The sequence below is a fragment of the Chrysochloris asiatica genome, unplaced genomic scaffold (assembly GCF_000296735.1).
Source record: "Chrysochloris asiatica unplaced genomic scaffold, ChrAsi1.0 scaffold00445, whole genome shotgun sequence".
In the NCBI taxonomy this organism is placed as follows: Eukaryota; Metazoa; Chordata; class Mammalia; order Afrosoricida; family Chrysochloridae; genus Chrysochloris; species Chrysochloris asiatica.
The window spans coordinates 748,456-761,402 of NW_006408963.1; the positions used below are offsets into that span (position 1 = coordinate 748,456).

Sequence of the window (12,947 nt, forward strand, 5' to 3'; positions counted from 1 at the left end):
GGAGGGCTGGTCCAAGTGACACAGAAAGCTCTAGAGGGTGAGACAAGTCCTCAAGCAGGTCCCAGGGAATGGGAAGTCGCCCAGTGGAGGACCTGACCTTGGCTAAACCCATTAACTCATTCCTGGGATGGAGGGCGGGGAGGGGCGGAAGGGCCAAGATCCTGGGCCAGCCAGATCTGGGTGACAGGTTGTTGTTAAGTGCTGTGGAGTCAGCTCCCACCCGTAGCGACGCTGTATAGGGTTTTCGAGGAGTGGCTGGTGAGTTTGAACCACCGACCTTGCAGTTCAAACCAACTATGCAGTCCAACACATTAACCCACACCACCAAACCAGGATCCCATGGGTAACAGGTTACATGGTGATAGCATGGGAAAGTTTTCCTTCGATGTGTTCTGTTGTTCAGTTAAATAGAAACAGGGCTGGGGCAGGGCCAAAGGTGTGGGCTGACCATGTTAGCAGGGACAGGACACTGGCTCAGGGAATCAGCAAGGAGGGCTGCTAACTCTGTGGGTCCACTTGGGTTCATGGTCATTAACCTAAAGTTCTTTCCATTGGTTCCAAGGGTCAAGTACCCCAAAGGCACCACAGCACCAGAGCGTGTCCCCATGGTTCCACTGAGCCAAGGGAGGAGGTTGTAGGCCAATCCCCTATGAACTCTGGGCCATCAGCCATACTGTAATCCCTATAGGAATGAGGGGCCCAACTGACCGCAACAGAGAGCAGAGCATGATCCTAGGAACTAAGCAAGCCGGAGCGAAAGGTGCCTTGAGCCCCTTCTGAACGCAGGTGCCAACAATTGCAGGCAAGTGCAAAGCAAGAGCCAAGAGGGCAGGTGGCATGCTGCTCCCTCCCCCTTCCTCCCTCTCCTCCCTCCACCCCAGGAAAGAGCCTGAGCAGACCAAAGGCTGTGTGAGGCATCCAGACATACAACGAGGGGGGAAGCTCCTCGTTTCCAGGTGTTTGGTTTTTTTTTTTTATTTGCCTGTTATAATTCTGATATTTATGTACATATATATATAGACTTTTGTTTTTTGTTGAGGGCTTGTGGACAGACCAAGCAAAGGCAGATGGGGGCTGTGGCTGCAGTGGAGCTAGGGGAAGCTGTCTCTCTCTCTCTCTCTCTCTCTCTCTTTTTTTTTTTTTTTGTCTGTTTTTATTTTTCCTGGGTTGGGGTCATCAAAGCTAATCACTATAAACCCTAAAAACCTAGACTGAGACATCTGCCTAACACACTAGTTATATGGGGAAAGGGCAAAGGGAGAAACTTTCAAAGTCACAATGTATTTACATTCCCAAGGTGGGGAAAGGGGATGCTGGGGATGCTGGGAGAGGCCCGGGACATGGGCAGGGGAGGCAGTGGGCCGCCCCTCGCCCGGCAGTGACAGAGGCCACAGGGATGTTGCGTGGTAGGTACCAAAGGCAGCGTGTGTGTGTGTGTGTGTGTGTGTGTGTGTGTGTGTGTGTGGTGCACCTGAAAGCCGGCCGTGGGGCGGGGCGGCAGTGGGATGGGGGTGCAGTAGTTGGGGTGGGGCCTTCCTGCCACCCGTGGCCAACTCGCCCTGTTCCCATCTTGGTTGGAGCAGAGATGGCGAAGAAAAGGGAGCAGATGGTGGGACAAGGAGTTCTGTCCCCCCTCCTAGGCAGGCTGGACAGGGAGTGGCTGAGGGGTTGGGGGAGGCACGCAGGCAGAAGGTACCAGTCCTGGCTGGGGTCTGCCCCCAGTGAGGGCTCAAGAGGGACAGCATCTCAGCATCCCTGCTGGAGGTCTTCCTAGTGTCTTTCCATCCCCCAAACCAGGATCTTCCTCTGCCTAATCAGCCTGAGCTGACTTGGGCAGAGTGCTGGATGCCTAGGGATGGGGTGCAGCTGGGTTTTGGCAATAAACTGGGGAACAGGGTTGAGAAGGGAGCTGGAGGCAGTGAGCACCTCTCCTCTGTCCCAAAATTCCAGCCCCACCAGCCCAGGGCCAGAGGGCAGGGCCCAGGGTGCAGTGGGCAGGGGCAGAAGCCCTGATCCCCAGGTCAGGGGCATGTTGGCCTCAGATGCCCCTACAGCCTGGCCCTGGCCTCATGTGCCTGGTTCGTCCCCGCTACTCCAAGGTCACTGCAGGGTTGACGGGGGAGGTGGCCCCAGAGCTGTCATTGCCACCGGCTGCCTCCTTCTCCTTCTTGCCGCTGTACTGGCCAATGAAGGAGCCATCTTCGTTGAACTGGACGTCCACACTGCCACCATAATCTGCCAGGCTGTCATCACTGCCCAGAGGCTTGATGTCCCCAATGAGGGATGGCTGGCTGCTGCCAAAGGCCTTCTCCTCGTTGTCACTGCAGAGGCAGAGGGCAGGAAGGCTATGTTTGCTGCACTGCATGCCGGGAGGTGTAATGTGGTAGCTACTGGAGCTGCCAGGGGCCCTGGGGGGCTGTGAGGGAGCAAGTGGGTGCTGGGCCTGAGGGGTGGGGTCTGGCAGAAAGGGGACGTGTGTCTACTTGCAGGCTAGGCAGTGTCCTTGGTGTGGACCTCGAGGCTCCCAGAAGCTGTGGTGCCAGTGTGGGACAAAGGAATGGGGGGGGTCGGCTTTTCTATGAAATGGGGATCAACTGTGAATGGAGATAACTGTGCTGGGGAGAGCTGGGGCACAGAGTCCTGGGGTCCCCACGCCCCTCCTTACCTCTCCAAAGACCTGAAGTTGCCCGGAAGCATAGAGAAGAGAGAGAGACAGGGTTAGATGGGAAAGACACCAGAGACCCTGCGTCTGCTCCCAGCTCACCTGTACTCGCCGAAGGTCTCATCCTTCATCGGCCGGGCTTCGGAGTCCACCTGAGTGTCCTCTTTGTCCTTCACTGGAGACACAAGGAGAGGGACCTGCTTCCTCCCCTGCCCCCCGGTTTCGGCCCTCCATGCCCCCTGAGCAGTGCTTCCCCGGCCAACCCCTCCCTGTCCCCAACAGGCCCAATGTCCTGCCAGGGGTTCATAGAAAGGACGGCGGGCAAGGTGGCCCGCTGCTCCCCCAAGCTCTGCCACTCTTGCCCTGCGCCCAGCACCCCCGGGCCCTGCTGGGGCCGCCTGGACCCGGGGCTCGGGGGTCACCTGAGTACTTGCCACCCTTGCTGCGCTTGATGAAGCAGAGGATGAGCAGAATGAGAAGCAAGAGGATTATGGCGCTGACGAAGCCGATGAACCAGCCCTCAGTGGCAAAGCCGGCCGGAGGTAATCTCACCCGTCCTGAGAGTAGGGAGCAGACAGCCATGTCCTCAAGGCCTCCCTGAGAGTTGCTGTTCTCCCTCGGCCCCCAGGGGCTGGGTGCAGGGAGTGGGGGATGGTGGCCTCACCGGTGCCGTTGGTTTTCACAGCCATGCGGTACAGGACTTGCTTTTCCTTGACCACATGGATCTCGTAGTCGGTGTCTGGCTGCAAGCCGCACTGTGTGTAGGAACTCTGGTTGTAGTGCACAAACTGCTGAGGGATGTCCGAGCTGACCTTCTCCTCTATGCAGGCACGGAGGTGACACGGGTGAACAAGAGCACCGCGTAGTCCCCAGATCCATGCCACCCGCACCGAGGACCTCCTTCAGCCTTACCACCCCGTGCCTTGAACCGGATGTGGAACCTGAAGTTGCACTGGTCCTCCTTAGGGACCCAGGAGACAATACTATAGTTCTCGCCTGCTGTGGCTGATATGTTGACAAAATCCGGGATCCCTGGGGATGAGGAGGGGATGAGTTGCCAGGTCACCTCAGCACCAACCCCACCCCTTGCCCGGGCACCCCTCAGCTCACCGGACAAGGCCATAGTGCCCCCTTCCCGCACAATGGCTTCGCCCGGGCCCTGTTTCGTGGTAGCCTGCAGCTGGAAGCGGTAGCGAAGGTTGGGATTGAGGTTGGTCAGGTTGTGTGCCCGCAGCTCTGGCTTGAAATCCAGTTGTTTCTGATGGTCATCCTCAACCACTGAGGGGACAGGAGGGCGTTACGCTAGCCAGGGCTGGGGCCCCACGCCCCGCTCCGGGACCCACATACCGGGCTGGTAGTTGAGCACATAGCCGGTGAGCACCCCGTTGTGGCTGAGCGGGGGCTGCCAGTGCAGCAGTAGGCTGGTATCTGACTGGCATTCCAGGTGCAGAGCCTCTGGGTGGCCTGGGACTGCGGACACAGAGAGGAGCCAGCAGGCACTCATGGGGCTTCCCATGGGTGGCAGGCAGGGACAGTGCAGGCCCCAGACTCACCTCCCTCTGGGGTCATGAAGGTGGTCTCGCTGGCAGGCCCCGCGCCCCGCCCATTGAAGGCCCGCACCTCCAGGTGGTAGGAGCTGTAGGGGCGCAGGCCGCTGAGGATGGCACTGGTGGTGTTGGCAGGCACCGTCACGTGTTCTCTGTGCACATGCCTCTTGCTGTGCCTCCTCTGATTGCCCTCCCACCAGTACGTCACCTGGTGCAGGCAAGAGGAGATGCCTGGAGGCAGAGCCAGCGGGAATCCCAACCTTGCTCCCCACTGCCCTGAGGGAAACCCTTTCCTAATCTCCCCTAATCCACAACCCATCCCAGGCACTGTTGCTCTAGGTGGCTACACACCCTGCCCACGGATCACCCCTCCTGATGCACACCACCTGGGACCCTTACATTGTATCCCCGGAGGTGGCCCTTGACCTCGGCTGGGTCCATAGGCCACCACTTGACCAGCACAGCACTGGAATTGAGGTTCTTGACGCCATCGATCCGGGGACTAGCCTGGGGAACTGGGAAGAGCCGGGATGTGGGTCGCCCAGAGCCTTGGCCCCAGATCCCAGGCCAGCCCGGAGCTCCCCCACTAGAGATGAATTTGGGTGCTATATGGAGGGGCTTCAGCTGTTTCCCTACTAACTGCATATCAGCTGCAAGAGGGAAATAGTAAATACATGGAAGAGAGACCAGACAAAACTGTGACCCATGACCAGGAGAGAGGCAAGGCATGATTCGGACTTCCCTATGGGCAAACGTTTAGGGACCTAAGAGAAGACCCTGAGTCACAGGAAGGGCACCCTAAAAAGCTTGCGGACCAGTCTGTCATGGTTGTTTGTACTTACAATCCTCCCCAGAGTAGCCGACAGTGACGTGGGGCTCGGGGCCCTTGCCCTGGCTGTTGACAGCCTGGACTTTGATCTCATAGGGCACAAAGGTGGACGTGTTGGTCACCACCAGAAATGGCTCGCTCACAATCTGCTCCTGCCAGGCCGCCCCCCGTGTCCCCTGAGGACGCCATTGCACCCGATACTGAAGCTGGGGGGCGTTCCAGTCCATCCACTTGAGCGGCTGAGGGGCAAGCAGACCAGGAGTTAGAGGTCAAGGGCACTGATCTTCAGGTCAGTGGTACCCTGGAGCCCGCCTGCTGCCTCACCTTCCACATGATGACCATGTTGTTGGTCTCATTGCCTTCCCCCCTCACATCCACCGGGTTCTTCTCTGGGGCTGCAAAGCAATGTGTCTGAGGTACGCCCAGGGCCCACTGCCCCAGTGAGGGGAACACAGCCTCCCGTGGCTTCCTCTAAGAGCTGGGCCCCAGGCTGTGACCCTCCCTGCCAGGTAGTCACCTGCCTCCGGTGTCACCACAGTCTCAGAGGTCGGGCTGGGCTCCCCGGGGCCATACTTGTTGATGGCAGTGACCCTAAAGGTGTAGTGGATGTAAGGTGACAGCCTGAGGGTGGTAGAGGTCTGGTTCCCTTGCACCTTGCCCAGACTGAACCATTTCTCCGGCTCCATTTCCTTGTCTTCAAATTCAATGTCATACTCTGCCAAGAAGCAACGCAGCAATGCAGTCCTCATATGGGGCATGCAGAGGAGAGTGCGGCAGGGAAGGAGGGGACCATGCCTCCCCGCACCCATGTGTGGCCAGGAGGGCCCAGGAGTGGGGAGGCCCGCAGCATAGTCGCTTACTCTCGATGGGGACATTGTGGTCCTCAGCGGGGCTCCAGGACAGGCGCACCTGATTCCGCTTCAACAGATGATGATTGGACAGCTCCAGCTGGGGCACCGGTCCAGGGCTCCCTGAGGACCACCGAGGGTGGGTCTCTGCCCTGCTCAGCCTCCTAAGCCAGGAGGCCTGCCTCCCCAACCCTGGTCCCTGGCCCACTAGCCTCCCGGGACTCACCCACCACCAGGAGCTGGGCTCTGCTCTCCACGACATCCAGCTTGGTGCTGGCCACACAGCTGTAGTTGCCCTGGTCACTGTATTCCAGGTTGTGGATGACCAGGCGGCCATCCTCGATGAAGTACCTGGGCAGGCAGGGACCCGTGTGATCCCTTTGCCCCAGGAGACCCACCGCCTCCCTGCTCCTGCTGCCTCCTGCTAGAACCTCCTCCTCAAAGCAGGACCAGGACTTCCCGCCCCTCCAGACCCTCACTTGTCACTGTCTCCAAGCTCCTGGAGCTCGCGGCTGTCCCTGCGCCAGGTGAGACTGTGCTGCAAGGAGGGATCAAAGGCAGCCTGACACGTGAATGACACCCTGGAACCCTTCTTCACCACGGCACTCCGGGGCCCCTGTGTGATCTGAGTGGCTTCTGAGGACAACAGAGGGGAGGGTCACTCTCATGTCCCCCAAAGACCCTGGCCCTCCCTCCCAGGGGCATCACCAGCTCTGTCACAGGAAGGCAGCATCTGACCTTTGACCTGCAGGTTAGCCACAATGGTGACATTGTTTTGATCATTAGCAGCCTGGCAGAAGTAGCGTGCCGTGTCATTGGCCTGGAGGTCCCGGATGCCCAGGGTCCCGTTGGCGTAAGGGAAGAAGCGCTCATCCTGAAGGACCGTTGCCCCTTCCTCATCCAGCCTACGGAAGCAGTGGGGCCGATTCAGAATGCCCCAATGGCAACCCAGGCCTTCCTGTCCTTCCCAGGTGCCTAGGCCCTCACCACTGGATGCTGGGCACAGGGGCCCCGAACGCCTTGCACAGAAGGTAGGCTGTGCTGCCTTCGACAGCCAGGTATGTCTGGTTGTCTGGAGTCAGGATCTTGGTGGGCAACTCTGCAGAGGAAATCACAAGAGACAGGCAGGGGTCAGAGGCTGGGCGAGTACGGACAGGGGTCAGTATCTGCGTCTGTGAAGAGCTGGCAAGAGCCCCGCCCGCCACCTACATCACCCACCACCACCACCACCACCGCCACCAGATAAAATCAGGCACTCACGGACAACGTAGATGTAGGCATTGGCCAGCAGGATCCCATGTCGATTGCGAGCCTCACACTGGGTCACCATCGTGTCACTGGGCTGCACGTTGCTCAGGTTCAGGGAGTTTTTTTGCTGGGTCCAGGACTTCTGGTCCTCGCTCAGCTCTGCAGCCAGACAGAGCCTTGAGCACTACTGAGGCTCCCTCCTCCCTCTCCTTGCCTCCTCTTCCCCCACCTCTTCCTCTCCCTGCAGTCCTAGGGCTCACCCTTCACAGGAATGCCGTTGATTCTCCAGGTGACCTCAGGCTGGGGCCGACCCTGGGCCTGGCAGTCCAGGCGTGCAGTCTCTCCCGGCCCATACAAGTGGCTCTGGGGCTTGTGCAGCCAGTACGGGGCAGCTGGAGGCAGGGGTAGGTGGCCTGAATGCACAGCCTGCTCTCCCCTCTAGCCCTCCTCGTGAAATAGCCTCCCTCCCGGGTGAGGGGGCCCAGAAACGGTGAGGGGGCCCATGGCAACTGTACCCTCCACGGTGACATAGTAGGCATGCCGGGCAGTGCCCAGCGGGTTCTCAGCCAAGCAGTGGTACTCGCCATCATCCTCCTCGCCCACGTCCACCAGCTGAAGTGTCTTGTTATGGTTCTGGTAGGTCACTCGGTCCACTGGCATGGGGCCACTTGGGCGCAACCACTTGATGGTTGGTGTGGGGCTGCCCAGGGAGAAGAGTAGAGGGTCACCCAGTCCTGGGCAGAGACCACCCCGTCGCCTTCACCCCCACCTGGGAGCCTGGACTCACAATCCCTCGGCGATGCACTCCAGGACCAGGGGCTGTCCCTGCAAGGCCACCAGGTGGCTGCTGGAGTTGGTAGGAAAGAGCAGGTGCGGCTTCCTGTCAATCATGCTGTTGGCTGGGATGAGAAAGTGGGGGGGCATGACCCACTTCTCCCTCACCTCCAAGGAAAGCACCCACTCTGCTCTGAGCACGGTCCCAAGGGGAGCCAAGCCATCCCTGAGGAAGACGGGGTGTGCCTGAGAGGGAGAAAGGAGTCAAGGGTGGGGTGGGCTCAGAGTCTTTGGAACTCACTGGCCTTGACCCGCAGGTCAATGGGTTCCTTCTGAATGATGGTGCGGGCACCCAGGAAGTGGGCGTGGCAGATGTAGTCCGAGTGGTTGTCAGTGGTGAGCACATTGGCAAAGTAGAGGTTCCCATTCTGGCCCATTGTCACCCTCTCATCCTGCTTGATGTGCAAGATCTCTGCAGGGGCATGGAGGGCAGGTTGGAGCCTGTTCAGGAAGAGCCTGCCTCACCCACCTACCATCCACCAGCGACACTCACTGCTGTTCATCCAGTAGATTCGAGGAGGCTCAGCGCTGGGGGGAGGGTCGCAAGGTAGCACCACTGGCTCCCCTTCCTCCACCTCCACCGGCTTCACTGTCTCCTTTGGCCACTTGGGGGCACCTAGAAGGGACAGAGTGGCTAGCTCTGTGGATCCCAACTCTCCTGTCCAAGGCAGTGCTGGGCAGGGGAAATAAGAGGAAGGGCTCTTCTGGCGGATGGCGGGGAGGCAAAGTTAAGGGGTCCATTAAGACATTGCTATGAGCAAGTCCATACGAGGTGGGGCAGGGTCCCTTGAGAAGCTCAAGGCCAAAACTAGCCTTGTCCCAGAGGAGGACAAGAGAAGCGTGGACAGGAGGCTGGCCGGATGGTAAGGGTTAACCCTCCCAGCACTCAGCTCCTCCCCAGGCAGATAGATGGCTCTGTCCCTGCCCAGGATGGGTGGGAGAGGCTGAGGTGCAGTGGTGGGGGAGGGGAGCCTGGACGGAGGCAGGAGTCACAGACCCTTCCATCATCCTGACACAGAAACCATGGCAACGGTTCCCAAGGTAACCAACCAGAGGGGTGGAGCAGGAGAGCTGGAGGAGGCAGGAGGCTCAGCAAGAGGGAACGGGTGACATGGATCAATATGGAGACAGGGAGAGGATAGGGGGACAAGCAAGGGTGGTGGAATTAGGAAAGTGAGCAGCCAGGGAGGGTAATGGGGATTCATGGAAAAGCAGGACAGGCAGAGAGCAGGACCACAGAGCTGTTACTGTCTCCGCTCTGGGCAGGGCACTGAGGCAGGGCAGGGCCCACCACAACGAAGGATGGGTAGGCAGAGAGAGGAGGCATAGGTGAAGAGAGAGCATCGAGAAAGGGGGCAATGGGCGAAGTCAGTCCCCTTGGCATGGAAGCAACCAGCAGGGTTAGCAGCTTTTAGCCCGAGATTCTGGCGCCTGTTGGAGGGACTCTGTCCAGCCTCCAGTCCCCTGGGCCCCTGCATAGTTGCGTACCCTCAGCCACGAGCTGGATCTCATGGGACATAGCAGTGCCCAGCTTGTTGCTGGCAAAACAGCGGTAGGTGCCCTGGAATCTCTGCGCAAAGTTACTGTTGTTGCCCGTAAGTGTGAAGGAGCCTGAGCGAGCCACCTGGTGCACAGTCACACCCAGCTGCTCCTTGGGCTTGAAATGGACACCATCCCGGGTCCAGCGGAACCTGTGGGCAGAGAAGGGCTGGAAGCTTGAGGCCCTGGAAGCCAGGACAGGGCTTGGGCTGGGTCCGAGGCGAGGATGAGCGGGCGGAGAGGGTGGCGGTCACTCACTGTACTTCAGGTTTGCCACTGGCTTCGCACTTGAGACTGATGTCATCGGTAGCAAAGACAACCTGGCGCCGGGGAGACTGCTCTGTGATGACGGGTGGCTCCATCACTGGGGAATAGAAGAATGATGGAGAGGGGACAGGAAAGTGATGGGGAAGGCACAGGAGGGTCAGAGGTCAGAGCCCTGGAAGCCCCAGAAGCATGGCGGGAAAGGAAAAGAGGGAGGAAGGAGATTTGGGATGACACCCAATGAGCTCAACACCAGGTTGGTAAGACAGGCAAAACAGGAAGGAGAAAAGGACATGCGAGTAGAGGGCAACATTCCCAGCCCCACCCGTGACTTACCATGGTGTCCCTCATCCGGGACATCTGAGCAGCAGGGAGAGGAGGAGAGAAATGCTGAAACTTCCCCAGCAGGGACCCATGGGGAAGGGGGAGGGGAAGTAAGGAGGCTGCACCATAGGGGATTGCAGGACTGAAGAGGCAGCAGGTCAAGGTCCAGAGGGGCAGCACAGAGCCTGGACAACAATAGCCAGGCAGAGGCAAAAAGGCTGGCCTTTTGCTAGAGGCATCCTAGGACAGATCCTTGCATGCCTCTGTCAGGTCTGGCAGGGCCAGCAGAACTCAGTTGCCTGTCCTTCCCTCACCCCCACCCCACCCAGAATGCCATGGAAGCTGGGAGACAGCCAGCCACAACCAGGGCACCAGCCAGGCTCCAGCTCACTTCCCTCGTAATCCAATTAGCATAGCTCAAAATTTTCAATTACTAGGGTCCATCCTTCAGAGACAAGCGCCCCCCCCCCCAGCCTTCCCAAAGGCCCTGGGACAGTAGCAATGGCATCTTCAGAGCCGAAAGTGCTGGTGGCTCTCAATCTCTCCTTCTTCTACCTCCCACAGTGCCTGGAGGCAGAGGCCAGGGTGTGCTGTCAGCCCCAGAACTCAGCCCAACACTGGTGGCTGGGAGGAGGAAGAAGTCAGGGCAGGAGGGGGCCATCTCAGAAAGCTTTGTCTCTGCAGGAGCCCTTAATGCCAGGGCCCGGCGGGGGGGCCCCTGGGAAACATGCAGGAGGGTCTGAGAGCAAGAGAAAGTGACAGGAATGGCAAGAAAGATGGGGGATCAGCTCAGTGGAGACAGCAGAAAAAGAAACAAAAGGGACTAGAGTGGCTGGGGTTGGGGAAGAGTGGGGGCTAGAGAAGAGGTTGCAGCAGTATTGGGGTCAATGCCAAAACTGCTCAGTGCCCAGAACAGCCTGGGAGAAGCCACCATGGTCTTTGACCTAGTTCTTTCTCTCCACTGCTGTCTTCTCTAAGTCCACACAGACCTACCCAGGAAAACTGGCCTAGCCCATCTGGTGGAAGAGCAGGATGACGCCCAGGGTAAGACTCTGGGGCTTCAGGCTAGGTGGCAGTGCCCGAGAGGCAGCAGAGTGGAAAGGAGGAAGGTTTGGGTGTGGGGAGGTGTGGAGAGGCGTGCCATGGGTGGATGGCAATGTTGGTGCATAATCCTAGAGGTGTTTGTTCATGTTGGGCTCTTGTGTGAGAACATCTAAAGATCTGTATGTGTGTGCCCACACACCAGTGTACAGGGATGTGTTGTGTAGATGACTGTGTCTCTTTGTGTTTCAGTTTGTGTACCTGTGTGCCTCCCCTCTTTATATCTCTATGGTGTCTCTGACTGGACATGTGTTTGCCCACTTGTGTGTGTGCCCATGTGTATCTGTGGCTAGAAAGCCTGCAATAGTGTGACTGCTTGGATCTCCATGTGCGTTTCTAAGGGGTGTCCCTAATCTTTGTCCTGTCAGCAACTCTTCTATTTCTCCAAGATGCCCCTGAAACCCTGCCACACTCTAGTCACAGCTATTCCCCCTTCTCTTTTTGAAACATTGGACTCCTTAATGTCCAGGCCCAGGCTCTGGATGCACAAGTGCCCTCCCATACCATCCCTTCACACAATCCCTATCTATAGCAGCAGGTCCACATTTCCTGCCCACACTGATACACACCAACACATGCCAACGTACTCATAGTCAACCCACTGACACATATACACACCCCAATACTAACAGTCAATTAGCCCCAGACCTTCACAAACCCGGCAGGACGGGAACAGTAACACCGACTCACAAACCCACAAAGGAAATGAGAATCACACAACCATAGAAGTACAAACACACACACAGTCTGTCCAACTCCCAAGATTCATGGCTACCATCCCAAACCACCACTTCCCTACCCATGACCGCCCCCCAAAGCTCACCTATCAATATAACCATAGACATGTGCTTCAGCAGTCCAGCCCCCACCAATAACTACACATTAAATCATAAGAATCCAGAAGGTTATTAGATCCCGGCCTGGGATTGTCAGGATGTAATTTCCACTCAAGAGGCCAAGATGGGAAAGAACCAGCTCAAGTCAGAAAACAGAGACAAGACTTGAATCCAGGCCTTTTCAAAAGCTCCATACTCCAGCCCATCACACATCCCTCGCTGTGGGTCTGGTAAGTCGGGTACTCCAGGTGGGTGAGGACGGGTGGGGCTGGCAAAGGAAAGGGCAGAGCCTCCAGGGATGTGTGTGGTCCCTAATCATCTCGAGGGCAGCTGTCCGTAGTGCTGAAGAAGTCCCCGCCAGCCGGCTCCGCTGCTCCCTGTCCGTGGTGCTGAACCCGCCAGCGTCTCCCGCTCAGACCTTCCTTCTCTCCAAAGGTACTCAACGCCCTGGGTACCTCCTCCCACCCACCCCCGTGCCCAAGAAAGGAGGGGCGAAGGCCCAGAATTGGGGAAAGGTGAGGAGGCAGAAGAGAAAGAACGGCTCCTCGGCGCGGCGCAGGGAGCTTACTCACATTCCTCAGGGATCTGGATGAGCAAGCAGGGGCTGCACAGGAGGAGACACCACACATACCGCAGCGCCACGGCCATCTTCCCCGCGGCGCCGGCGGCTCAGTTCGGCTTGGCTCGGCACAGCCGGCCGGGCTCGGCTCAGGCTCCCGCCGGGGAAAACAAACCGGTGGGAAGCTGGGGCTAAAAGCTGTGGGTGGGGGCAATAGGAGAGGGGAGGAAGGAAAGGTAGGGTTGGGGAGGGAAGGAGAGAACGGACAGACGTTAGAGACTAACATCTGGGTGCGCCCAGGCTTATGGCCCCCCCCCCCCCCCCCCCCCCCCCCCCTCTGCCCCCCCACCCCCCCC

The 12,947-nt window shown here is 58.6% G+C and overlaps 1 protein-coding gene across 3 annotated transcripts; it reads right to left on the minus strand.

The window, feature by feature from the left end:
• Positions 1-2,089: 2,089 nt before the first annotated feature.
• Positions 2,090-12,680, minus strand: L1CAM (L1 cell adhesion molecule). Of its 3 annotated transcripts, XM_006877192.1 has the most exons (28): positions 12,605-12,680; positions 10,108-10,131; positions 9,766-9,871; positions 9,457-9,659; positions 8,462-8,584; positions 8,210-8,380; positions 7,922-8,033; positions 7,650-7,834; positions 7,395-7,526; positions 7,147-7,293; positions 6,874-6,985; positions 6,625-6,791; positions 6,366-6,522; positions 6,113-6,237; positions 5,899-6,009; positions 5,556-5,753; positions 5,363-5,433; positions 5,052-5,277; positions 4,609-4,724; positions 4,216-4,417; positions 3,987-4,132; positions 3,773-3,920; positions 3,575-3,694; positions 3,327-3,482; positions 3,085-3,219; positions 2,765-2,837; positions 2,666-2,677; positions 2,090-2,321 (listed from the first exon to the last, which is right to left on the minus strand). In XM_006877192.1, exons 1-28 carry the CDS (start codon positions 12,678-12,680, stop codon positions 2,090-2,092), a joined length of 3,786 nt encoding a protein of 1,261 aa, XP_006877254.1. The 3 variants fall into 3 exon arrangements, with proteins under 3 accessions (XP_006877254.1, XP_006877252.1, XP_006877253.1); XM_006877190.1 differs by lacking the exon at positions 2,666-2,677; XM_006877191.1 differs by lacking the exons at positions 2,666-2,677; positions 10,108-10,131.
• Positions 12,681-12,947: the final 267 nt, after the last annotated feature.

What these genes read in the sequence shown, in the direction of transcription:
- L1CAM (XM_006877192.1), bottom strand. Translation starts at nt 12,680, where the DNA reads ATGGCCGTGGCGCTGCGGTATGTGTGGTGTCTCCTCCTGTGCAGCCCC. An exon ending in CTACTATGTCACCGTGGAGG is followed by an intron (nt 7,527 to 7,649) that starts GTACAGTTGCCA and finishes CCCTGCCTCCAG; the next exon opens with CTGCCCCGTACTGGCTGCAC. An exon ending in AGCCCAGCTCCTGGTGGTGG is followed by an intron (nt 6,010 to 6,112) that starts GTGAGTCCCGGG and finishes GGTGGTCCTCAG; the next exon opens with GGAGCCCTGGACCGGTGCCC.